Source organism: Phalaenopsis equestris, unplaced genomic scaffold, assembly GCF_001263595.1.
Source record: "Phalaenopsis equestris unplaced genomic scaffold, ASM126359v1 Scaffold000134, whole genome shotgun sequence".
Classification (NCBI taxonomy): domain Eukaryota; kingdom Viridiplantae; phylum Streptophyta; class Magnoliopsida; order Asparagales; family Orchidaceae; genus Phalaenopsis; species Phalaenopsis equestris.
The window spans coordinates 3,409,931-3,437,139 of NW_018164576.1; the positions used below are offsets into that span (position 1 = coordinate 3,409,931).

Below are 27,209 nucleotides of genomic sequence, written 5' to 3' on the forward strand. Positions count from 1 at the left end.
ACTTTACATTATAATACCACCAAAATAACACTGTGATACAACTAAAATAATTCCAAATCCTCAACATTCACTTTACATTATGAATCATGATACTACCAAAAAAACATCGAACCCCAACTAATATTCTAATGAACAATAAGAAATGGAGAGCAAATACAATAATAACCACTGTATCACCATTATATTTCCTAAATAACACCACATCCCACCAAACCAAAACTTAGCGTTAAAACTCATCTAAAAATAGAGCAAACTTTATTAGCAATAAAATTACTCCTTAAAACCTAGAACTGCATTCAAACATCCTTCGTTAAAAAAATCTACCTGCCGATGCCCTTCTGCCGCATCTAAACTCTGCTCAATCTCATTATTCTCGGAAATATTCTGAGATTTCATCTTATTGTTATGATTCTCAGGAGTATTTTGAGATTCCACCAACATTTCTTCGTCAAAAATTATTTCCATCGAACCAGTTCCAGCGAACATGAGGGAAAAAATGAGAATATACCGAATCCCAATACCCTAAAACAGACAAAATGCCACTTTCTTCAATTGGCGGGAATCGAAAATGACAAAAAATCGTTTTTTTTTGGGCGGGATACGTCGGGTCGGGCATAAAAAAAGATTATTTTTAAGCTGTAAAGCCACGTGGAATCGCATTCCACGTGGTGAATTTTTATTCGGTACCGCATGCAGGAGTTCATGCGGTGCACGTACCGAATAAAAATTCTTCCTCCAGTCTCCCGACTTTTGACCGTCATTTTGTCTCTTATTTATAAAAATATATTTGGTGCAATTATAGAAAGAATGAAATGGTTATGAAAACCGTTCTTAAATTGATGTATGTTCTAATAAATTATATGAATTTCATTTCCTATATGTATTACAATTTTAATTTTGATATGACAGTAATTTGTTGGTAGATTAGCTAGAATGCGGCCGACTAGATGGCGGTCGTGCTTTATGTTTGGTTGACCGAGGTGTTCGATCGAACTACGATCTCATCCACTGCGACAAGTGCAGGTCAACCATCAAATCACTACTGGAGGGTTTCTGCTTGTACTTATGTCAATCGGTTGGTTGACTAAATAGTCAATTTGTTTTTTTCGAGTGAACTGTGACTCACTTGTTGCTTTGGCTCAAGTCTTATGGGCATGCATTTAGTCTACCTGGTCAATTAGTCGCCTCAACCATATACTTTTATTTGCAAGGTTTTAGTCAGATTTTGTTGCTATTTGTGTTAGATATCTGATGAGACTTGTTGTTATGATGAATTACGCTCGCCCTTAGCGAAGCTTGTCGCCATCAGACAATGGAACATCTCCAGAGCTTTGACCTGTCTCGTGTTTAGAGACGTGACTTTAGCTACTTGGCGGTGACTTGTCGGTCGACTGTTTACTCTTGTTGTTTTTGTTCATTCATTCTATGTTCATTCTCTTTGAGATTTGTACACTAATTAATTAATGATAAATTCTTAATTAATTTACCATTGACTAATTAATAATTTATATGTTATTTATTAGATTAAATAAAAATATTGACAAGCAATTTAAATTTCTAAATTAATTATGAAATAGTTACATATAGTTATAAATAGCTTAATAACATAATTATTAAAAAAAAGGTCTAAATAAACCAATTTAAATTTATCTTCCCTGTCCCCTGTGCTGCCCTAGACCTTTGCCTCCCTCGCTCCGCCCACTCTTCCGGTTTCGTCCGAAACCATCACCCACCTCCTCTTCCCCTTCTCGAGGCCGAAACCATAGCCATACATTCGCGACTAGAGCTAGCTGTGAAGGCAACGGCGGGATCGCGGCGTACAAAGACCTCCCATCTTCCCCTTCCTCCAGCTTCGCTCCTCCCAGAAACCATTGAGGAAGGTAGCCCTCGTATTTCGCTGTCTTCCTTCCACCCCCTTTCTTGCGCTTCAGCTCTTCTAAATCCCGTAAAGCCATCATCCAACCTGATTTACTAAATCCAGGAGTTAAGGCAAAGCGGAGGAGAATCGGGATTTCATATCCTGTAGGAGTTAAAGCTGTCATTTTTGCTGTTTGACAGGATTTAGGCTAAATCTTGCTGCTACCAAGCAGTCCCTTAGCTGCGCTTGTCGCTCTTATTCAAACGGGAATGGTGGAGGATTCTATTCTAGGGTTTTTACAGAACAACGAAGCGATACCAGACTCGCACCAATTCGCTGCCAGTATCGGCATCGATCATAACGAGCTCGAGAATGTAATCAAGAGTCTTCGTGGTTTCGAAATTGTTGATGCTCAGGTTAAAATTTTCGACGGCCCTCTCCCTATATATATCTTGTTCACTATTGTTGAAAATAACAACACAACGTTGCTTCCGTGATCAGGAATTCCAGAAGGATCGGTGGTTTCTTAAAGAAGAGGGCAAGACCTACGCGCGGGAGGGATCACCGGAGGTCCAACTGTTCAATGCAGTGCCACCTGAGGGGATTTCTAGGGAGGAACTGCAGGTATGGCGTATTTTGTTTGCCGAACATTTGGTTCCAGTATGAATCCTGATATTTGTACTAAAAAGTTGAAGTTTATTTATTTATTTATTTGTCTTTCTCAGAGTAAATCATTATTATCGAGTGATTTCTCTTTGTTTGTTATTTTTGATGCAACAGAAAAAAGTGAATCCCGCAGTTTTCAAGATTGGATCCTCCTGGGCAGTAAAGAAGAAATTGGTGGAGATTGGCAGGCAAGGGGTCTCTAGAAAGGTAAATTTTTTTCCACATTTTGTAATTGTAACTCTAATTCGTTCATTATTTCTACATTATTTGGATGTTCATTATAAATTGTTTATTGGAGCATATGCATGCATACTACCCTATTCCTATGTATTTACATATCTAAGACCTAAACTTTACTTCATACATTTATACCGCCCAAATATTTCATATCACATAAACAAATGCCATTATTTTAACTTTCAAAATGCGAAATAAACCTCTCATTGCATGGATGTTAGATTGAGTGGTTTTTATGTCTTCCTACATTATTATGCTATGTTTTCAAAGACCTTTATGGAGGCTTTTATATTGCATAGATGACCTTGGGACATTTGGATACTCTCCGTGCTGAAAGTAAATTTTACATTACTAGTAGATCACATTCCTTCCTGATTGGTACCAATTTAAGTTATATCTAATCTGAGAAGGGGGAATAAATTGCTTTCCTTGATCATCTTATGATGAATTTTGTATTGGAGGTAGATTGGGATATCTTTATTTTTTCAAATGTTGTGTATTGGCAATAGTGGTAGTCTACAAATTAAAAGCAGCTGGAAATATACTCTTTCTCTAGATTTTACTTAGATAACAACCACTCTCATAGAACAAAAATTGAGTTTATATACAACGAAGTAAAGAAAAGGTTTCCCATCAGCGAAAAAGTTTATTTTTGATACTCTTTATAGAGTGCGTGGTTAACTAAAAATACTATGAATTCCATTTTCATCCATACCCTTAATCACTTTATACAAGGAAAAAAAATCAACTGATTTGCGTATAAAACTGGAAGCCCATTTATGAAACGTGAATAATAGATGAACATAAAGTACGATAGAACAATGAAAATTTACATATATAGCACACAATTCTTATGTATTTACATATCTCATACCTAAGCTTCCATATTTTTGTACACTAGCATTTTCGTGCTTTAAACCTATGAATGAAAGGTGCACACTTGACTTTTAAAAAGTGTTAATAGTGTTATTTTTTATTTGATATTAATGTTTTTAGTGCCATGTGTGTAAATAAGAAAGTTTAGGTGTGAGATATGTATATAAATAATAAGAATTGTGTGCTATCTATGCAAATGCTCCTAAAAATAATTACAATTTAGAACTTATGTTTGAAAGGGTAGAATAGTGATTAATAATGAGGCAAATTTGTCTTTCCCTTAAAAAAAGGGGCAAATTTATCTTTTGTACGCCTAAGGACAATTTAGTTTATTATTACTATTATTATTGGATATAAATAAGTTTGTTATGTCTAGGGTTAGGTTTATACATGAGATTAAGTGGCGAGTCTTAGGTATAGGGTTTGAGACAAATTTCTTACCTCTCGAATTGTATTAATTGGGAGTGATCGCCTACTTCTCGAATTGTAGGTCCTTATCATTTGTATTCGTGTGAGTTGTTTGGATTGTTGCAATAAAAAAAATTATGTTTGCTCTAATTTATTGTTACGTTAGTGCCTAACATGAAGACAAATTTGCCCTTAGGCAGGGCCCCAAGGTAACACAATTATAGTAGTTTTTCTATATGAAAGGCAAGAGAAGAGATAAAGTAGTAGAGTAGTATTAAAAAAAATGTGATTATCTATGTAACTCTAACTGTGAATGTATTTTTCAGGTTGAACATGTCGATGACAAAGTCCAAGATTTTCTCCAGCAGATTGAAAATGGGGATGTATGTGATTTTTTTATGGCTTTTATTTTTAATATATGAATCTCCTGCTCTCAAGTTGTTTTATATTTAAACCTTTATGTTAGGGTTTTTTGAAGTTAATCTCATTTGATCTTAGTGTCTAGTTTGATTTATTTGAACCTTGGCATATAATGAAGCACAAAGTTTGAAAAATTTTAAGTTTTAACCTTTAATCTGTTTTGATATTGTTTTGAATTATGTCGGCTGTTTTTATTTTGCTCTCTTTTCATTTTTCAATGCAAGAATATATATGTTGTAAGCACATTAATTGTGTCCATGTAAGTGGGAGGCATGCACTCCTACTAAGCTTCCTCATTCCTAATGTTTAATATGTCATGTTGGCGTTGAGGTCGGTGAGCTCGGGTATGTTGAGGAGGGTGCAAAAGAAGTTTAAAATCATATCTGCATGTTTTTATTTTTATTTTTATTTTTTGGGTATTTACATACATACCGCCCGATTCCAATGTATTTATATATCTAATACCTAGACTTTATTTTTTTACATTTACACCACTAAAATCTTTCATATCACACAAAAAATACCATCATTTTAACTTTTAAAAAATGAAACACACCTTTTCATGCATAGGTAAGGTGGCACGTATGTAAAAAATAAAGTTTAGATGTTAGATATGTAAATACATAGGAATTGAGCAGTATGTCTATAAATCTGATTTTCCAGGAGGTTAACAATGGTGATGAAGGAGACTAGATATTCGATCTATCCATTATTTCATTGTGCTTGATGGCGGTGTTGTTTGTAGGGGAGACCGAGCGGGGTTTTACCGTTTTAGGGTGTCTTTGATGGGGGTGGCTATGTTGGCTTTTATGAAGCATGGTGCCATTTAACTGTTAGAGACGGGGTTAAATTTTTGGCTTGCGGTGTTAGGAGAAGATTGGTTGGTATGAGCTTTTTGACAAGATTAGATTTAGTTTTTGGAGTGAAAGAGGAGAGGCTCAGCAGTAAACTTCACCCTCGAACAGATTCTTGCACAATAAACTGCTACGTATTTGGTATGGAATATATGTGCTCCTTTTACATATTCTTTATTATACTGGGGCTATATGCTCGTTAAAATAAATCATGTGCACCAAATTATACTTATCCCTTAAATTAATCTATTGCTCTTGGTTTTTTATGCTAATATTGATAATTATGTTATGCAACACTGCCATTGCTGGGTCTCACCCCCCGAATGTGAAAAATGGAGGGTTACATTAGGTGGTCGACAACTAGTGTAAAATTGTTGTCGAAAAACTATGACATGAATCCTTTAATGGAGAAATAAGGTTCATGTAGGAGACCCCACTTAATGGGATAAAAGCTTGTTGTTGTTGTATTGATAATTATGTTTTGTATGATTTTGTTGCAGGTTGTTGATGAGAAAGATCTTGCAGAACTTAAAAGTAGGAAGCTCATTGAATTTAGGTGAGCATATCAGATCATCATTTTTATTTGGATTCATTTGGCTATATTTTTTTTTCTCAGTATCTCATTAGCTTTATAATGCATCTCTTTGACTTTGTTTCGCTTCCATTTTACAGGCCATTGAAGGGGTACTCTTTAAGGAAAGGTCCCAAGTATGTTTTAAAGAGGAAAAAGGCTGCAACGGATTTAACGAGGGAGCATTTGTTGAGGTACAATTTCCCTTTGTGTTAAATACCTCAAGTCCCCACCGACTCCATTACCTCGCATTTTGTATTTCATATTGACTTTTGTTTGTGCTTTTGGAATATGTCGATTCTCTATTGTTACACTTAGCTTTGCTTTTGATAATAACTCGATTATTGCACTAATCTTTTTATAGTTTCATTTTTTTCAATATGTAGGGGTGATTGGAAGGATTTGGAGTTTAAGGAATATAACCTTGCTGCTCAAGTACAACCTATCCAAATTGGTTATTTGCAACCTTTGCTTAAGGTATGGCCAGGAGCAATCTGCTTTGTTAAATGATGGAGTATTATTTTTTATAGCAATTTATGTGTTATTAATTATTTAAATTGTTCTTCATCTATTATTATGAGCTGGCTGTTTGAGAAGGCTTGCAGGCGAGGTTTTAAATAAACCAATGCACTTGATGAACATGTCAAAATTGACTCGATTAATACTTAGTCAAGTTTGTTCAAATTAGCAAATAAACAAGTTTGAACATTTTTTAAATACTTGAAGATTAAATTAATCAAACTTGAACACTATCCATCTTGTTTATTTATGCTTATGAACAAACAAGTTAGTTATTCAACAAATAACCTATTAAATATTTGACATTAAATTCAATGATAACTCATATCATATAAAATATACTATTTAAATAAAATTTAATTAACTCTAATTTATTTAATTTAATAATAGTATATTATAATTTATTATCAATTATATTTTAGGTTTAATTATTAATTATATCGTAATATATTATAATTTAGTATTCATGTATGTTAATTTAACATAACTTGCTTTTTATTTCAATAACTAGTTTATTAGTACTTATTTATTTTGTTTAATTACATGAAAGCTTGTGTGAAACTCATATATTTTATTTTGTTTATGTAAAGTGGTTAGATACTAGTTCAAAATTTGCTCATATGCTTATTTATTTAATTTTGTAAAATTATTTTTTAATAATTTTATCTGAAAATTATGTTCTTTTCTAAGTTCTAGTTTATTTATTAACTCGTTGAAACTCTCATCTAGTTAATATAAGCAATCTAAGTTCAAGCCGACTAAAATTAGTTAAAAAATTAAGCAAACCAAATATGGATATATAAAGTCTGGCATGAGTTCGAGCCGAATATGAACAACTTATATTACGACCAAGCCAAGTCCAATCCACGACACACTTGGCTTGACTTGACTCTATTGCAACCCAACTTGTAGGGCATTTGGATACTTTAACTATCACTTAAACATTAAATCAACTTCAAAACTATAGAATAACCTCAAAAGAAAGCCATTTATGTTTATTCATTCTGTTGCAAATTTTAGGCGATGTACTTTTTACAATAAATAATCAAAATGCGTAATAACCTTAAAAGAAGTTGATGCCTTTTCATTGCAATTCAAATTTTAGTGATGTGCCTTCTGCAACAGCCTATGTACATTCTCTCTTACTAGGATTAACCTACAAAAATGATTGTTTTACTTTGATACCATTTTTTAATGACTTGGCTTGAGAACTTGGATTAATCGAAAAGAGAACTATTGGTTGTGATGACAGGATTGCCCAAGTCTCTCCTTGATCTATTGTTATCATAAATTTGAACAACATTATGGTAGAATGGTCGTGATGTGGATAATCTTAAAATTATATTGTATATAGCACTTGCAATTCATATCCATCAAAATAGAAATATCAGTATTTTTAAACCCAAACTTAGCTATATCATCCTAAGATTAATATCATCCATTTGGCCATATAGAATTTAATCTAGATTTACTTGTGTACTTTAGAAGCTAGATGCCATTAATTACAATTTCTCACACATTTCTCATTTTGATCCTTAGCCTCAAGTTATGCCATAATCATGCCCTTCAAACATTATCAACATGTACAAAAGTGAGCTATATAAATATTTTGGTTGATAAATCTCAATTCTATATAGCAGTAGACAAAATGGAAAAAGAAGCAACATGTATGCTGTTCATTTGGCATTTAAGCAAAGAAGTTGAGATTTCTAACTAGATTTTCTAATTATGTGATCATTTTACGAATTTCAATATATATAAGCTTAAGTAATTTGTTGGGAAATCGAGCTATAGTTTTGAGTGAAGCGTGCATTACCGATGTGAAATGATAGTATGTGGCATAACATTTGGATGTCATACTCATGGACTATGAAATAATTTCAACATAACCATGCATTCTATTTTGGGAGTCCTAATAACTGTTGCTTGTCGTAAATCTAACCCATCTTTGACTGATGCATTCCATTCAGCATATTGAGGTACATATTTTGTTTTTTTGTTGTTTTTGGGTGAAGGCGCATAAATTACCATTGGTTGATACGTTCCTTATCTGATTAGCTAGGCATGGCTCTTTTATTTACTATCGTTTGTGCTGGAAACGATAGAGTAATAAAAGCATGGATATATTGACATCCTTTGTTAGTACCATATTGGGTGCTCTATTTATCAACATTCACATGTGAGCATTCATATACAATGCCTTTCTTTGTAAAGTTGTTTTTATGTAATAACTTTATTAGTGGCAGCATTGTACTTATGATCTGCATTACAAAATTATAGCAATAACGATAGCAATTCAAGATCAAAATCATGAATTTAAAATGAGTTGAATTTCATGAGTACTGTAGTGAATTTCTTCTTTCCTATTGAGGAACAAGCAACATGTTTCCAGCCTCGACATTTGCCTTAACTACATATGGATCACACATTTCAACCTAAAATCTCACTACATCGCCTCCCCTTCAGTTCATATATGTGTATATAACTAACACCGCAAGCAGCAACTCATTTTGTATCTTTCGATTGCTACCCAATCCAACTTGATTGATCAACGCAACCCAATCAAGCTCAAATAATCCAACCCAACCATTAGCCAAGTTTGAAACAAAATCAAAGGTAGGCTGTTAACCCTAAGATTTTGAAATCTTTTTTGAGTTTTTTATTGGTATGATTGATGATGGTGATATTATTCCCCTTTGTCTGTTTTTTTTTTCTTGGGATGCATTTCCCATTTATCTCTACTCCTCTTCTTTAGGTGGTTTCTGTTTGGCCTTTCGTCCAGTGTGGCTATTGCTAGTTTTATAGTAGGGTTGATGGTCTTGAATTCTTTCTCTAGCGACATTTCAACCCTTCGGAGTATAGTTCCTTGCTACCTGAGGGGATTGATGAAGTGCAAGCCTACCTCAATTCAGGGTCATGTGTCTATGATTTTAGGATTATGTAACCTTCAGTTTTTTTTCTTTTTCTTTTTCTTTTTTTTGTGAGTTTTTTATGTTGGTCATCAGTGGTTATTAATCATTTTTTATTTAAAAATGTTTCGAAAATTTTTATTTAGTTTGGGTTAGTTTTGCTATTTTATATAAGTAGGGTCTAGTGTCTTGCAAGTCGATCAAAGTTTATGATGGAATAAACAAGTATAGGTATTTTTTTGTAGCCTTTGTTCATCTGATTCTTACTTTCTCTTAGGGTTTTTTCCCCTACTTTTTCTATTCTATTTCACGTCTCTTCCTTTTAATTCATTTTTTTCATCTAAACTTATGGGTTCTTTCATCTCCTGATCCTTCCTTTATGATGAGTTTCTTTGCTATTGTTTCCTTCTTCCTAGTGGGAAATTAAAAGCGCTTTTTTGAGCCAGTAAAAGCTAATTAGAATTAGATCTCATTTGAGAAATTGCCTTCCGTGGTGGAAAATTCCTAAGTTGCATGCGTACTCTCTCTAAGCACTCAATTGTGGGTATGATTATATTAACTAATAAAGCATTTAAGATTTGGTACCTTCTTATATTTCATTTGTAGATAACAAATTTTAAATAGGTGAGATTGTTGCTAGATTGGTAAAAATTAGAACCATGTTAGAGATTTAAAAGATAGGAGCTCGAGATTTTATGGGGGTGGTTAATGGGTTTCAAGGTTGCTGTATAAGTGGTGGACGAGTTAAAGTTAGGGGTTGATTTTAGTTAAAATGGAAATGTTGACTAGTTTAGGGTTTCTGGACATATTTTTGGCTTAGACTTTTTATCGATGGTTTGAGTTACTTGTAAACAGTGCAGGAGATATTTGCAAATTATTGTAATCTAATGCAACACTTAACAGAATTGAATGAATGATGAGCATTCATAAAGCTCACCATAACAGTAGGAATAAGTCTCAGTTTTTTTATGTTAATTTTGTTGAATAGAATGTTCTTGCGAATATATTATCATAAAGAATTATATTGCTAGAAGATGTGTTTGCTTACCATTGCTATATATTGTCATCCATTCACTGTTTAATTATTGAAAGATTTACATACATACCAATCAATTCTTATGTATTCACTTTTTAAAAGCTAAAAGGGTGGTATTTTTAACGTGATATGAAAGATTTGGATGGTATGAATATAAAAAAAAAGTTTTGATGTTTGATATGCAAATGCATAGGAATTGGGTGGTATGTATTTAAATGCCCATTAATTATTATCTGTTACTTATGATGTGCTTGTTTACAAGCTATAGTTCTTTCATTGCGGAGGGATATGGAATTCTATAATCATTTAGGGTCCGTTTGGGACAGTTTATTTGGTGCGGTGGCGTTTTGAAAACGCACCTGGAGTGTTTGGGTAAACTGCGTTTTGGCAACTTATTCGTCTTGAAAACGCTAAAAGTAGCATTTTCTCACCGCACATATCTAGGTGTGGTGACAGCTTTCTGGCAATGGTCTGGATTTTCCAAAAAAAATAAAAGTTTCTAATAATCACCGCACCTAACTTATCAACAGATTATTCAATAAGCTGCAGCTGCCCCAAACAGACCCTTAATGTTATGGTTATGAAGACGAAGTTTGACTCTACATTGCTAGATATTGTCATCAATTCACTGTATAATTATTATTCAGTGCTTAAAATGTGCATTTTAATGAGCTGAATTGCCACTCTTCTTATTGGAAGTCCAAATAATTGTTATAGTATTATCATAATGTAGTAGTTATGATGAGATGTTATCCATGCCTGTCCCCAAGTTCTGTATTCCCACTATATGCAAACATGTTTCCTTACAAATCTTTTTGCAACAAATAATGTGTGAACAAGAATGGATTCTGAGCTACCACAAAACTTTCAATTTTTCCTTTTTATTTAATTTCTTTCCACTTAAACAAATTTTTTATTTATTTGCAAATTTAAATTCCTGCAGGTGCGGGATGCCATCCAAAGTATTTTTCTTCAGATGGGGTAGTTGAAACCACCATTTTCATTTGCTGAAAATAGGGTTGATATGTATTTCTTATTTGTCTGATGTCACTTTATTACCGCAGCTTTGAAGAAATGCCGACTAATAACTATGTGGAAAGCAGGTAATGTTCTTTCGTATTTAGACATTCTAATATCTTAACAGTGTATGTCCAAATTTTGTATTTTTCTCTTCAATGCTGCATCCATTTTGAGTTTTGTTTATTTGAAATTTGGGACATTATCCTAAAGGACTGTCAAGTGGAATACTTATATGCTGACTGATTTGTAATTGTTATCATAATTTTGTCTTTCAGCTTCTGGAATTTTGATGCTCTATTCCAACCTCAACAGCACCCGGCCCGCGATTCACATGATACTTTCTTTCTCAAAGGTACAGACTTACATAAAAATTTTGGTTTTGCGCTAATTGTAGTTAATGAAGCGGCATTTATATGAGCTTACTAGCCGATTTCTATGTATTTACATATCTAACTCCTACACTTTGCTTTTTTATATTTGTACCATACAAACCTTTCACATCACATCAAAAATACCCCCATTTTAATTTTTAAAAGTGGAATATACCTTTTCATGCTTAGATAAGGTGGCATGTATATAATGAAGTTTAGGTGTTAGATATGTAAATACATTGGAATTGAGTGATGTAAATCTTCCTATAATGAATTGCATGGTTGGATTGCAGTTCCTTCGTCTACTAGGGATTTACCCGAAGATTATGTTGCGAAGGTGAAACATGTTCATGAATCTGGCAATTATGGATCCTTAGGGTAAGTTAACTATAATCTTATGGTAATATTTTATGTTCATAATTCTGATTCAGCTTTTCTGTGCAGGTATAGATACAAATGGAAACGGGAGGAAGCGAATAAGAACCTGCTTCGAACGCACACAACGGCAGTATCTGCAAGGATGCTATATAGGTTGGCTCAGCAGGTGCAGATCTTCTGTGCGTTGTTCAATTTCAGTCTTATTAGATATTATCTTATTAAGTATTTGACATATATCTAAACCTTTTGTTTTTAACATTCTTTGCAAAGCAAAATGTGTGATGCATGGTAATGTAAAAGATTCTATATCATTTAGCACACAACAAATAGTTGAAAGATTTACATACATACCACTCAATTCCTATGTATTTACATATATATATATAAAACCTGAACTTCATTTTTTACTTGCATGTTGTCAAAGTTTTTCTAAAAATAGGTTGAATAATGAATAGTCTCGATTGCCTTTTTCCTTTGCTTTCATTCCATTAAATAATAATCTTACAATCTATTCTAGGTACAAAATATTCTGTATAATCTATTTTGTAACTTAATAATACATATTCCTAATCTAAATATTCAGCTAAAAGGAAAATAAATCAGAATAAAGATATTAAAAATAATTTAAATAAGGAAGCTCCTAATTATAGAAAACTCTTAATTTAGCTACCTGATTTCTGTCCTTTCTGATTGACATCCCCCTTCAAATTGATGTTGACTGATCAAGAAGCATCAATTTGACAACAAGAAACTAACATTGTCGGGATCAAAAATCCTCAAGCCGTGAGTACTGAAGCCTGAGAGTGCCGAAGTCTGAGAGTGCCGAAGCCTGAGAGCATCGAAGCCTGAGAGTGCCGAAACCGAGAGTGCCGAAGTCGTGAATGCCGAAGCCTAAGATCTATGGTTTGCAGAGGCCGAAGCTGAAGCTATCGATCTAGGAAGGAGCGCCGAAGTCGAAGTCGAAGCGGACGATGCGAAGCGTAAGAAGCAGTCGAAGATGCCATAGAAGCAGCAATGCTTTGCGAAGAAGATCTGAATCGGACGAATAATAATACAAACATAACAACCCTTTCTCTACTCAAGAATCCTTGTATTCCACAATGAATGAATTTTGCACTTCAGAATAAGTGCCATCTCTTGGCGAGCAGACCCGTGACATCTATCTGTCAGTCGATCAAGTCTGATATTCTTTAAAACATACTTCTTCTTTTCCACCTTGTTCTTCACGAGAAGAGCAGAGAACAACAAGAAGAATAAACCAGACCAGCGCCGCAACTCTAGGTGGCAAAAAACTTAAAAGGAAAGCATGATTGGAGATCTCCTAATGGCGTTGCTGAGCTCCTTGCAATTCCATAAGATGAGTCCGCCTCTTGTGAATATCAGCACTTGTGAATATCAGCTGCTCAAATATATTCGATACCTTCCTCAATGATTTCGGGTAGGAGAAGACCAGAGCTCTAAGGCCGGCGCGAGGGAGGAGAGCCATAACTAGGGCAGAGACGATGGTTAATGAGGAGAGTTGCAGCTAGGGCAGAGACGCGGGGAGGAGAGGAGATCGAGGCTATGTCCCTTGATGAGGAGATCACAGGTTGATGAGAAGAGCCGGAGGGAGGAGAGGAGATCACGAATAGGGCCGAGACGAGGAGAGTCGCAGCTAGGGCTGAGACGACGCAACGAAGTGGTGAAGTGATGCGGCTAGGACAGAGAGGACACGAAGTTTTGCACGAACGAAGCAGAAGTAGACACAGACGAACGAAGCTGTCGAAGATGTTGCGAATGAAGCATAAGCAGACACAGACGCGAAATTGCGCAGGCAAACGAAGCAGATGCAAACGAAGTTGTCGAAGATGTTGCGACGAGAAAATCGCGACTAGGGCTACTGTTGAAGAATACCAAGGATTCACACCGATTCTAGCTCTGATGCCATGTCAAAGTTTTGAGAAAAATATGTTGAATAATGAATAGGTTCGATTGTCTTTTCCCTTTGCTTTCATTCCATTAAATAATAATCTTATAATCTATTTTAGTTACAAAATATTATGTATAATCTATTTTAAGTAACTTAATAATACATATTCTTAATCTAAATATTCAGCTAGAAGAGAAATAATTCAGAATAAAGATATTGGAAATAATTTAAATAAGGAATCTCTTAATTATAGAAAATTCTTAATTTAGTTGTCCGATTTTCGTCCTTCCTGATTGACACATGTCACCATACCTATGCATGACATGGTGTATTTCACTTTTCGGAACTTAAAATGATGGTATTTTTAATGTAATACGAAGGATTTTGGAGGTATAAATGTAAAAAGTGTAGTTTAGATGTTAGATATGTAAATACATTGGAATTGGGTGGTAAGCATGTAAATGCCCCAAATCGTTTTAGCTAGTAAATAGATAATGAATTTGGAGAATTGAGGAGTTTATGCGATGAGATATATGACTAATATCAAAGATTTCTTTATTGTATGAGCAGCCGCAGAGCTTCCATGCATGATATCTTAAATAATTAAGTTGGTTGAAAAGTCACTATATTAAAACAAATCCGTAAGTTATAGATATCTTAAGGGAAAATTGAGATGAAGTTAGAATTTTTTTTTTAAAAATTTTTGGGACGATAACTTAAGAGTTAATATTTGCATTATGTGTCCAGAAATCTTTTAGTCCTAAGAGGTATTACTCGATCGATCGTGTTTTCCGCAATGAAGCTGTTGATCGAACCCATCTTGCAGAATTTCATCAGATAGAAGGTATTATTACACATTTCTTTTCTTTCAAATTTTTTGTGGTGATTTTCATTTAATTAAATTGCAAAGTTGCTGTGCTAAGGTCTCATTTGCGATCGAGGTCTCACTCTCGGTGATCTTTTGGGAGTATTGGAAGACTTCTTTGCGCGGCTTGGTACGAAACTTCCCCCCCTTTTTTTTTCTTTTTGCATCTTTACTTTATTTCTGAGCATTTCTTGATTTTTTTTGCATCGTTGAAACTGAAATTTTCTTAATCAACTTGATCCTGGTTTTGTAGGCATGGCAAAGCTGCGCTTCAAACCTGCTTATAATCCATACACAGAACCAAGCATGGAGATTTTCAGGTACACATGACCTCAGTAATGCATTACCTGTTCTGTGTAGTCTTGATGATCTTTTTGTCTTATTTTCGCCATTTTTTTCCAGTTATCATGAAGGTCTGAAGAAATGGGTTGAAGTTGGAAACTCGGGTATGTTTCGCCCCGAAATGTTGCTTCCGATGGGGCTTCCGGAGGATGTTTCAGTCATTGCATGGGGGCTTTCACTTGAGAGGTACACAAATTTTATCTAGGCATATGTTTTTGCTAGGAAGAGTGGCAGTTCTATATCTTTAGGTAGTTCTGTTCATGTCTTAAAAATTGAACCGGACAGACTGCTTCAACTGGTTCAACCGTGAATTTGTTATTCGATCAATTTAGTCTAAGCTCAAAATCATTCTTCATAGAACTCTGAGATTGAGCCTGTCTGAATTGGGGGGGTGGTTGAATTAGCGAACCGGTGAATCGGTCCGTTTTTTTTTAAGAACTGTGATTTTCTGAACTATGAAATCGATACATTTACGTGTGCCATTATCAAACTATTGTGACTTTGATAAAAATGAAAAATATGGGTTGGGATTTTATCACGACCTTTGATATATGAGCGTGAGTTTGAAAAATGGATGAAAAAAAGCTGCTTGATTTATAAATAGCAATGTTTTCGGTGCCGTGTAATCGCTTACATCCCCCACAATTCCTATGTATTATACATCTAACACCTAAAATTTATATTTTGCATTTATACCCCCAAAAAAAATTTATACACCTAAATTTCTCCAATTAAAGCGTCAATTTTTATATTTCAATTTCCTCCCTCGTAATCAGGCCCACAATGATTTTGTACGGCATTGATAACATTCGGGATCTCTTTGGACCGAAGGTATGTATGATTGTTCTTTCTTTCCCTTTTTTTTTTTTTTTTTAATAAATTTGTTTTCTGCCCCTTCATTTTATTTATTTTTTATTTTTTTCAGGTGGATTTCAATGTTATAAAGAGCAACCCAATCTGCCGGCTGGGATTGCAGTGAAGAGCTTTTCTGTTGAATTCCATTTTGCTTGAAGAAAAATATTTCTCAGCTAATTTATTTTATCCACTCATTCAAACATTTATTAAAAAAATAATATATATATATATATATATATGGGTTGTCTCTCACAAAGCGCTCGGTTTAACTTGAAAATATAGGAAGGTCGGAAGAGTTATTTATTGTAATTTATGTTGTAAGTTTACAGCTGCTTGTACCTTATAAAATAGTTACATTGGACTATTAGTCCATAAAAGTGTTAAAAAGTAATTTGCAGTTGAAATAGTTTTCTATAGAGATTATTTTAAGCTTTATTAAAAGAATATTTGGATTAAATTACACTTTTATAAACTGTGGTATAAGATGGCATATTTGAGGAGATTATTGACATTTTTCATTTTTTTTTTTTCATTTGAATGCATGAACTTGAAAGTTGTTGTATGAGGAGCAATGTGAACACATATAGAATAGAAGATAAATGTTATTTCATCACAAAATCTTATAAAACTAGAAGTATAATTGATAATGTGAGAAGACAAAAGGATTGAGGCCCACTTTAAATCTCTTATTTTGTTAGAATCATTTGGCTCCTCTAGTAAGAACATGTATTTTGATAAATGATTAATTTTCAACATTTCATGATTTTATTGATTGTTATGGGAAGTGTTGATGTTTAATGTTATAAATATTTTATTATCCGCTAAGCGAGTTGATGGTTTTACACTAGAAAGAAGCTTAGCATACGAGTTAATTTGAGATATTTTTTTTTCTTTTTTGTGTTTCAGACCGTCGTCATAATTTTATTTGAAGAACTATTTTCTTAGAAATTTTTATAATGAGAAGTTGTTAAAGAGTGTAAAAGTTGTGAAAAGATAGTTGTTTTAATTTTTTTATTAAAAATATATATATTTAAAATTTCAACCATAATTTTCTAATAAAATACTCTGTCATATCTCTACAAAAGTAATATGTTTTAGGTCGATTGTATGAATATCATTCTAAACAATGCTATTTATAAAATTGATATATGAAACTAAGCACTCGTTTATCCCATTTTTAAAATCTCTCCCGACGAGCGAAATTCACAAAATAATAAGTATTCTTAAATTATACGAATTTAAAATACTATTCTTTGTTTGATGTTTAGTCTCCTTCGTTGATAGACAAATTGGTATGAACCGGAAGTCGCAACAATCCGCATACAAAGTCGTTGCATAATCCTACATTTCCAATCTGAACTGACAGAAGATGTTTGGCTCCGTGTTGTGCTTACCCGCTGCTTGACGGCACGCGCCGTTATCACTAACCTACGCTTATCCACCCGCCGTTGCGCACGTTAGCATCAGCCTATCCCGTGAAATAGCCGAAGAGAGACGGCGGAGGAAGCTATGAACTCTCTCTCTCTCTTCCGTTCGTCAAAACCTCTTGTTTCCAGAAGGAGACGGCACATGGGAAACGGAATGCTCTCTTCAGTTCGTTAGGGTTTGTGGATTCGATGGTTTGGAAGCATATATTGGAATTGAGGGGGAGGTGTAGTTGTTAGAGTGTTTTCATCGGTGGAGGTAAGTTGTAGCGCGGCGCTGCTTTCTTCTCCTTCGGCTTTGGAGTGTCGAGAATGTGGGGTAGATTTTACTGGTTGAGGAAGGAGGAAGGGGTTAGGTGTGCAGAGGGGATCGTGGTGCTTTTCGCGTGGCTCTTCAGCCAGGAGAGGCATCTGAAGGCTTATGTGGATCTGTACTGGTCTCTGGGATGGGATTGCCTGGTTTGCCATGTGGATTTTCTCACCCAGTAAGTAATAATTGTTTGAATATTCTGCTTCTGTGTATTTTTCTGGTATACTATTTTGAGAAGAGTAGCGGATAAGTTATCTGAGGATTATTTTGAAATAGAAAATCTCTTTTCTGAAATATTTATCTTTTTATGTGGAATCATATTAGAACTAATTTGGATCCGGTGTAAATGGATTGTTCTGACTGAAAATCTGAGCGTAATTAAACTGATAGGGAAATAAAGTCTTCTGCTTTGGGGAACTAGGTTGCAGGAGTGCAAGAAACCAACTCCTGATCGTTTGTCTGTTTTATTGTTTTTATTTGATGCGGGAGATGGTACGCGACATCTCCCTAGAAGCAGATGTGAGATGTCAAGGAGTTGCTCTCACTCACGCACATAATATGGTTTTAATCTCCTTCTGAGCAGCAATTTTGGAACAAATTTAACAAAAGCAGCACAATTTAGGATTAGGATTAACAGCATATAAAAAATTGATTCTCTATCTTGTGGCCCTGAAATCGTTACTCGTCATGAAGTTATTGTCAGAAATACACAACATTTGTTTATGATCTATAATGTTATCTAATTGATTCCCTTGTATTCTACAGAGCTTTTTCTTTGATGTTGAAGATGGCTCACTCTTTTCTTTTACAATTTTTTTAAATTTTGGAATGAAAACATTTTTAACTTTTTGTTATAAGAGCATCCGAGTCTCTTACTTTATATCAATAAGTTAATGTTGAAAATGAAAAGTATGTGATATAATAATAAAGAAATGCAGTTTTGTGTGGTTCACTGTTTGAAAATTGGAAATTGTAATGGAAGTATCAAAATTTCCAACCAAACAAATTTAGTACAACACTTTTTATCCATTAAATATAATTATTGCTCCAAAAATTTATTTGATCAAGAAGAAAATGACTTGTTAATCGTCAAATTTCAACTAAATGTTATAAAAACGGGGTTTATGTGAAAATTGAAATAATGTTTTTTATTTTATCACAAGTGTAGCTATCATAGTTTCTCATCCTTGGATACTACTCATCAATTGAACAAAAGAATGCACCCGTTTTGTTTACCACTTTTCTTCCTGAAAAATGGATACTTATAGTCTATGACTTGATAAGTTCTGTATTATCTTAATCTTAAATCAATTTAAGGAATAGTATTATCTTAATCTTAAATCAATTTAAGGAATACACCAAAACTTTATTTGATTCATACATGGATCAGGTGATAGGACCCAAAGATTTCATATGTTGCAGACATTAAATTCAAATTGGTAGCATATACATAACGTAGCCATTTAGGCTGTATGAAGCAAGTGTCGTGCTTCTAAAAACTATTAATAAAATTCGGATGAATAACAAATGCAAATTTAATCTATTGGTTTGTATTTGCATTGTGGAATGTCAGGGTTTGTTGCTTGACGTTAAATATTGTAGTAGACAATCATTTATGGCTTCCAAAGGCAAAGTTAAGACGACAAAGTGATGCAGATTACCAAAGAACAAAGTTGGTTTACTAATTAGAACCTCAGAAATAATTTGTAAGCTAACATGCTGCTTGTCAAGATGATGATTAATGCAGCTAATTTGGTCAAGAATTTTACTCCAATTGTTTATTTTGGGACCTGTTTCTTTCCAATTAAGAATACGCACTATGCATTCTTAGCGTAATTAGTTGTATCTTTTTTTATATTTGAAACTTATAGTTGCTGCAATAAAATGTTGAATCAACTGTTTAATTATTGATATTTTCTCAAGCTAATCTAACTTGGGGGTGTTTTGGTTTTGTGCAACATCTTAGTTGCAAGAAAAAATGATTCTCAATGGAAATCCTATTGACAAAACATTAAAGAAATGAATATCTTCAATACCTGAGGCCCTCAATCGGTTGCATAATACTTGATCCGAATTTGAAGTGTTTTAATAGCATGATAGTTTCACCTACTTGAAAGCATTGTATATTATATTCGTCTTTTGACCAATAAGTTATTAATCACTTTGTTGAATTTCAATTCAATTTTTTATTTTAATTTATGTTTATTTTGACTTATATCTACTTGAAAATTGAAAATATACTCATTAAGTCCATTATGGATATGACGGGGTTGTATTTTTGGCATGCTAGACTAATTGAGTTTCTCTTTTTAGTTACTTGTGTAGAAGTAGCAATTAGTATCTCCCGCTACTATCTTCTTTTGTTGAATTATTCTGTCCAGGATGAACTTAGTCAGCATACTCGATTACTTGAGTTTCCCCCTTCAAATACTTCAATTGGGCTGACATGTAATATCTTACATCGCTTCTTTCATATCTCATACTAAACTGTACTTTGGTATTCGGCCCAGAAAAGCTTGATAGAAGTACATTGGAATCTTATTCCATTGAACAATAAATTTTCATTTTTGTCTGAGAATATTTGACAAGCATCATGAAAAAACAGATCATATTCTAGGCTGGCATACCTAACTTTCTATCTTTAATGGAAGCTGCTCACATTCCATCAATAAATTATAAGAATCCTTTTTTTCATAATGAACCATTTGAGGCCTATTTAATCCGAAAGTCATTGCTCATTATCCAATATTGTTTATTCCCTCGTTCTGTTGTGGCAAGATTTGAGTGTAACCACTCCCACTATAAAACTAATTGGCTTCCAAAGAGTTTAAACAAAACGATGTTTTGAGGATGAAATTTTAAAGGTCAAGTCAAATAATTATATTTACCTAATTGCCCTCTAAACTAGATGGCATGGTCACTCTTTGTACCACCTCCTCTGCTCTTCCTGTGAAAATGGTGTAATTGTCTGAAAAAGGCTCAAACTTTGTAATTGATCAGCAAGGAAATTCTAGAGGAACGTAGGTAGGACGAGAGACGGTGCCTTTGATTGAAAATTTAAGATATAGCTGATTAGGAAATGAGATTTGATAGAAGAAATAAGGTGCTTCTGTACCTTTATATTTGTAGATTAATACATCATTTATATCGTTTAGTGGCAAACAATCTCTAAAGACTATTGATTATTAGATTTTGTGAAATTCATAGTAAGTAAGATGCAAACGTACAAATGTATCTGCTCTCTATAACTATTAGGGTGAATCAGAATTCATTAGCTTGTTGTGCAAGTTTAAAGAAATAATTGATAGGTTTTTCAGGAGATGAAGCTGAGACTTAATTGGATGTCATGGATTATAAAAAACAAGAAGAATGGTTTATATTGGATTTTTGTGGTTTACCAACCCCATCTTTTATATTAATATATATTAGCATTTGATGCACAAAAAATTAGAAGGATTGGAGCTTCTTGATAACGCTAAACAATTAAATAATGGCATAAAAAGTAGAAGCATATTTTCTCATCGTTAGCAAGTTCGGATTTTTCTATGCTTTTAAGAAATTTGAAGGTTTAAAATAGAAAAAAGAAATTGTCCGATCATCTTGGGAATTTACTTTCTTATTTTGGAAGTTGAGTTGAAAACTCATAAAATGGAAACCATTTCTCTTCATTTTATCTGATATCATTCAATATGTTGAATGAGTGGGTAAAGGATAAAATTTATTGTAAGGGCATAAAATCAGTTTAACGGGTATGCTTTTGGTTTGGTTTAAAAATTATAATAATCGAGTCAACTTGTTCTCTGCTCAATTATTAAATGACTGAAAAATATCAATCCAAATTCAACTTCATTAATCTGAACCTAACTTGATGTGACTCGGCACTGGAAGTTGTTGGGTGATGTTGATGCAGTGTCAATTTGATAAAATGGATACTATGACACGATTTATACACAATGAAAAGAAAAAATAAATTGCTATGTGAGATCTTGATTAAAGAAGAGGAGTTCACTTATTAGAGAGGTGAATTTGGTTGGCCCGTACTTGACTAGAAAATGATTTTTTCGGGTTTTATAAGGATGAATCAAGCTTGGGTAAAACTTACAATTTTTGTGCTAGCTTCTCAGCAGGTTGTTGTGTTGAGTCCAATATTGATGCTCATAATTTCTTGAGAATATGAGTAGCTCCTGTGTAGTAACACTACTGTCTTTCGTGTATACTTCAACTACATTTGTCAGTTTATGGATTAAGATGATTTTATCAATCATTAGAAAGCAGTAGTTATCACAGACATTTGTGCGCCATTTTTTATATTACTTTTGAAAGGTAACAGCACATCCAATAATTTATTTAGATCACAGATGAGCATCTCGAAGAGAGATAAACTGTTATGAGAATACATTCTTTCATCTATTTTTTAGGAAGATTTTCATACATACCACTTAATTCCTTTGTATTTATATATCTAACACCTAAGCTTCAATTTTTACTACATGCCACTTATGCATGAAAAGGTGCATTTCATTTTTTAAAAGTAAAATAGTGGTATTTTTTATGTAATTAGGGTGGTAGAAATGTAAAATGGTAAAATGTAGGTTTAGATATGTAAGTACTTAGGAATTGGATGGTATGCTTGTAAATGTCCCGTTATTCAAATATTTTTTGTCAGTTTATGCATGGATGAAGATATTCTTATCAACTGTTTGAAGTAGTAGATTTCATAGAATTTGCATGTTATGCATTTATTATGTATTTGTGCATTGAATGGTGATCATGCCTTATTAATTTTATGGCCAAGTGCTACTCTCAGTTGCATATTGTTTTATAAGCATGCTTTTCATGAGGCACATATGTGTTTCCTGCAGACCGACACTTTTTTTCCCCCCTTAATGTGCAATAAATGTGTCCATGTAAAATTGTTAGTTAGGCTGTCATGCTGAGAAAACTTAAGACATTACATTCTATTTTGATAGATTAGACAGATAAAAACTAAATTTAAATTGGGGCATTTACATACATAGCTCTCAATTTATTTGTATTTACACATCTCACACTTAAATTTTCGTATTTACACGCATAGCACTCAAATCTCTAATATAACATAAAAAACAGCACTATTATCACTTTTAAAAATGACATACATCTTTTTGTGCATAGTTTTAAAGCACCAAAGTGCTATGTATGTAAATATGAAAGTTTAGGTGTGAGATATGTAAACATATAAGAATTGCCGATATAAATATTATATGTAGAAGTTAAAACCTTGAAAAAATATAATGTTAGAGTGCATTGTAATTGCATTTCTCATCTTCAATTTGTTGGAGCACTAATATGTTTTTGAGGATTATTCTTCTGATAGCTTGAATTGTCTCGCAGGTTTTTTCCCGAGAAGGCCACAGAACGGGCCTTTGATGTTGTTGATGAGCTGATTAAGGTTGGTATTATTTAGGTAACATGCGCAATCAAATTTGTTTCCAGAGCTGTTTTCTTCTGCTATAAGTAATACTAGTGAAAGAATTAATAATATTCATCAAGATAATAAAATTATTGCGTTTTCCTGCTATAATTAACTATAAATTAGTGAAATAATTTTAAAAAATAATCCAGTTAATGAAATCAAATTGCATGATTCCTGTTTTCTACAATGGCTAATTTATATTTGGAAACCTTGAATTAAGATACTTTTGTTTTTTATTTTTTCATGTATTTGCGGGATATACCAAAAAAATGTTATATAAGAGGGGACATTTGAGGTAGTATTTATTAAAGATTAGGTAGTGGAAAATAGATATATTTTTTGGGCATTGTATAACTGAAGGAAATGTTGAATTAATTAAACAAATAGATATAATTAATATGGAAGGAAAAAAAAAACAAGTTTGGACTAAAAGTAACATGGTTAGAAGTTGCACACAGGAATAAAATTAATACCTCATTTATTAATCAATAGGAATGGATCACATTAACCTGATTTCAAACTATTATGAGAAGCGTAGAGGTGATAATGAATCGAGTTTGTTGAACCATGCAAAAAAAATTATGATTCTTGTAATTGTGGGATGTTAGGCTATTGTGAGAGAGTAATAAATTCTTAATTTTTCCTTGATATGAGGTTCTTGGGTGTTAGGTCAGTCCAATTTGTGTTTCGTTATTGTTTCGGGGAGGGATTCTCTAGTATTATTATTTTGTCAGCATTTGTGAGTATTGATCCTACTTTTTAGATCTAGCGTTTCATGGATTCTTATGAATTTAATGACTAATTGCTGTGAGAGTGGCAGGAAGCAAAAATTAGACCGAAGCCAATTGTACTTGCTTCGTTTTCAGCTGGATCAAAGGGCTACTTTTACAAAGTTCTCCAGGTGCCGTATTTAGTGATATATGTAATTTTTTCCTTTTGTAGTTGAATCATTGATAATTCCCTTGCGCACATTTCTAATAAACTTCTGGCATTTTCTGCAGTTGATTGAGGGAAAATATGCAGGACAAATCAATCAGGTATGCCTTGCTGTTTTAGTCACTGTTATTTTTGTCACTTTCTGAACTCACTGCTTTATGGTTACAAATTATGATTTCAACATTGTACTTCTCGACTTCATGAATATTTTTTTGGAAGATTTACATACATAAAATCCAATTCCTATGTATTTACATATGCAACACCTAAACTTAATTTTTACATCTATGCCACCTTACCTATGCATGAAAAGATGTATATCACTTTTAAAATAGTAGTTATTTATTTATTTATTTATTTTTATTGTGATATGAAAGATTTGTGTGGTTCAACTGCAAAAAATAAATTTTAGTTGCTACATATGTAAATAAATAGGATGCTTGACTACATGTTAATATATATATATATATATATATTTCACAAATCACATACTATTGTTATTCTTAATGTGATGCTTGACTAAACTGACAATTCACTTATTCTCACATTTCGTTCAACTTTCTGAATGACAAGATTTCTTTGCATCATTAAATTTTTTTTATACACAAAGCATATATAAAAACTTGTTTCTGTTTTGAAAACAATATGATAACGGCATGCTTTTATTCTGAAGGATGATTATTTGTTGCTGAGAGAGTGCATCTCTGGGCAGATTTATGACTCGAGTCCCGTTGATTTTACTAATGATCTCGGCCTCCAGTTTGCCCTTCATCCGTCAGTTCTAAAAATGTCTTATCCTCCAAGAGCAGTGGCGTGGATGGCAAAAGCTTTTGGGGCTGGTTTGGATGCTCTCTTCCTCAGCAGTTTTGAAGCGCAGAGAGCTGAATATTGGCAGGCTTTATATTCGTCAGTTGTAAGGCTCTTGCACGTTTCAAATTTTATTAGGGGGGCATTTACCTACATACCAACCAATTCTTATGTATCTACATATCTCACACCTAAACTTTCATATTACATATATGATACTTTGGTGTTTTAAACCTATCCGTGAAAATGTGTATTGGACTTGTAAAAAGTGGTAGTGGTTCTATTTTTGATGTGATGTGATATTAAAGATTTGAGTTGAGTGTTATGTAAGTAAATATGAAAGTTTAGATGTGAGAAATGTAAATACCATAGAATTGAGTGTTATGTAAGTAAATATGAAAGTTTAGATGTGAGAAATGTAAATACCATAGAATTGTGTGCTATGTATGTAAATGCATCTTTTGATTATCATTTGCTTTAAACATAAAATTCTTTTTTTTTTTTTTTTGATTTGTTTGGGTCTAATATGATTGCAGAGCTGTGGTCCTTTTATCATACTTTGTTCTGAAGATGATAAGCTGGCTCCTTCTCAAACTCTAGACAGTTTTGCCCAACGGCTACAGGAGCTTGGTGCTGATGTTAATCTTATCAAATGGACCAGTTCTCCTCATGTAGGTGAGTTTTTGAGTAAAATCACTTATTTAATTGAGCGAAGCTTGTTTAGTAGTTCCTCGTTTTAAGTCAACTTTACTTTTTACATTTATACCACTCAAATCTTTCACATCACACAAAAAAATACCACTTTTAATCTTTTAAAAATGAAATAAACCTTTTTCATCATTGATACGGTGGCATGCAAGTAAAAATTAAAGTTAAGTTGTTAGATAAGAATTGAGTGATCTGCACGTAAATCTTCCTATTATTTTTAAGTGCTGTCTAGCTCAATAACAATTTTCGTTAGGAATAGTTATGACACAGAAGTAAAAAGTGTTTGTTTTGAAGAAATCTATTTAATAATTTGGTAGGTATCATCACATAATATCATCCAAGCCTTGCAGAAATTTAAAATTTTTTTGGACATATTTACATTTCTAATATCTAAAGTTCACTTTGTTACAGTTATACCACCCAAATCTTTCATACACAAATCTTTCATATCACATAAAAAATAACACCATTTTAACTCCTTAAGAGTAAAATACACTTTTGCATACACAGGTAAGGTGACATGTATGTATAAATTAAAATTTAGATGTTAGATATGTAAATACATAGGAATTGAGTACATGATAATAAATCTTCCAAATTTTTTTCTTTTCCTTTATTTGCAGCTCATTATAGGCACCATAAAGATGAATACAATGCTGCTGTAACTGAGTTCCTTGCCAAGGCATCCATCAACTTCTCAAACAGGCTGCTCAAACGAGCCATGGACGACAAAATACCAAAGTCCGTCTGCTACCTCCACGATGCAGCTTTTAGCTCAAATGAAAGCCTAAGGAGAGTAGCGATTGGACCAAGCGACTATTTCTACTTGCCAAGCTCCATGGAGTTGAGCGAAACTAAAGCTGGGGGTTCATTGATTGACGAACAGAAGGCAGAGCTGTTCCAGCTTCCGAGCATTAAGCCCCAGGGGATACTCAGTCAGGTCCTCTTCGACGTATGTGTTCCGAAGAACATTGAAGGTTGGGACATAAAGCAGATGTCATCTTTGAACCGGACTCATACCTTTGGTTCTGCGCGCAGGCATGGCCCTTTCAATCCAATCAAATGCATCAAACGCTCCAGATTGTAGGGTATTTTTGCAAATAAAAAAAAAAGGGAATGAAATGTTGAGGAACTGGATGTAAATATGAGTAATCTTACTACCGTTGATGTTCTAATTTTGATTGTCTGTCTTATAGGAGGGCGATGAAAGCAAACAATAGCTCCTTGTAATGCTTGGTATGTATTTTCAGTATTTAAAAGTGCTATCCAATTAAGTATTTGGATCGATGTTAATAATGTAAGGTGTATCGTGGGTGTTAATATTCATTATCATATGCTAAAAATAGATATAAATTGAGAGCAGTGTATGGAAAACAAAATTGTTTGAGGTATTTGAGTCGTCATTATGAGATTGTCTTCTAACAATAGTTGACTGTGGATTTTGAAAGTCATAATATAGTGATGATTAGTTCGGC

At 33.4% G+C, this 27,209-nt stretch overlaps 2 protein-coding genes across 3 annotated transcripts; both read left to right on the forward strand.

Annotated features, from left to right (window-relative positions):
• Window positions 1-1,523: 1,523 nt before the first annotated feature.
• LOC110021531 (phenylalanine--tRNA ligase alpha subunit, cytoplasmic) lies at window positions 1,524-16,295 on the forward strand. Its single transcript, XM_020720063.1, has 19 exons — window positions 1,524-1,880; window positions 2,059-2,274; window positions 2,360-2,482; window positions 2,639-2,731; window positions 4,372-4,428; window positions 5,820-5,875; window positions 5,992-6,084; window positions 6,277-6,367; window positions 11,298-11,335; window positions 11,419-11,457; window positions 11,650-11,726; window positions 12,039-12,123; window positions 12,190-12,289; window positions 14,780-14,876; window positions 14,956-15,027; window positions 15,151-15,217; window positions 15,300-15,425; window positions 16,016-16,070; window positions 16,165-16,295. The coding sequence occupies exons 2-19, from the start codon at window positions 2,128-2,130 to the stop codon at window positions 16,216-16,218; spliced, it is 1,470 nt and encodes a 489-aa protein (XP_020575722.1). The 5' UTR covers window positions 1,524-1,880; window positions 2,059-2,127; the 3' UTR covers window positions 16,219-16,295.
• A 1,192-nt stretch (window positions 16,296-17,487) lies between these two features.
• On the forward strand, window positions 17,488-27,096 carry LOC110021517. 2 transcript variants are annotated; one of them, XM_020720043.1, is made up of 7 exons: window positions 17,488-18,003; window positions 23,202-23,259; window positions 24,104-24,184; window positions 24,285-24,320; window positions 24,932-25,132; window positions 25,563-25,701; window positions 26,358-27,096. In XM_020720043.1, the coding sequence occupies exons 1-7, from the start codon at window positions 17,831-17,833 to the stop codon at window positions 26,819-26,821; spliced, it is 1,152 nt and encodes a 383-aa protein (XP_020575702.1). In that variant the 5' UTR covers window positions 17,488-17,830; the 3' UTR covers window positions 26,822-27,096. The 2 variants fall into 2 exon arrangements, with proteins under 2 accessions (XP_020575702.1, XP_020575701.1); XM_020720042.1 differs by having other exon boundaries at window positions 17,491-18,003; window positions 24,893-25,132.
• Window positions 27,097-27,209: the final 113 nt, after the last annotated feature.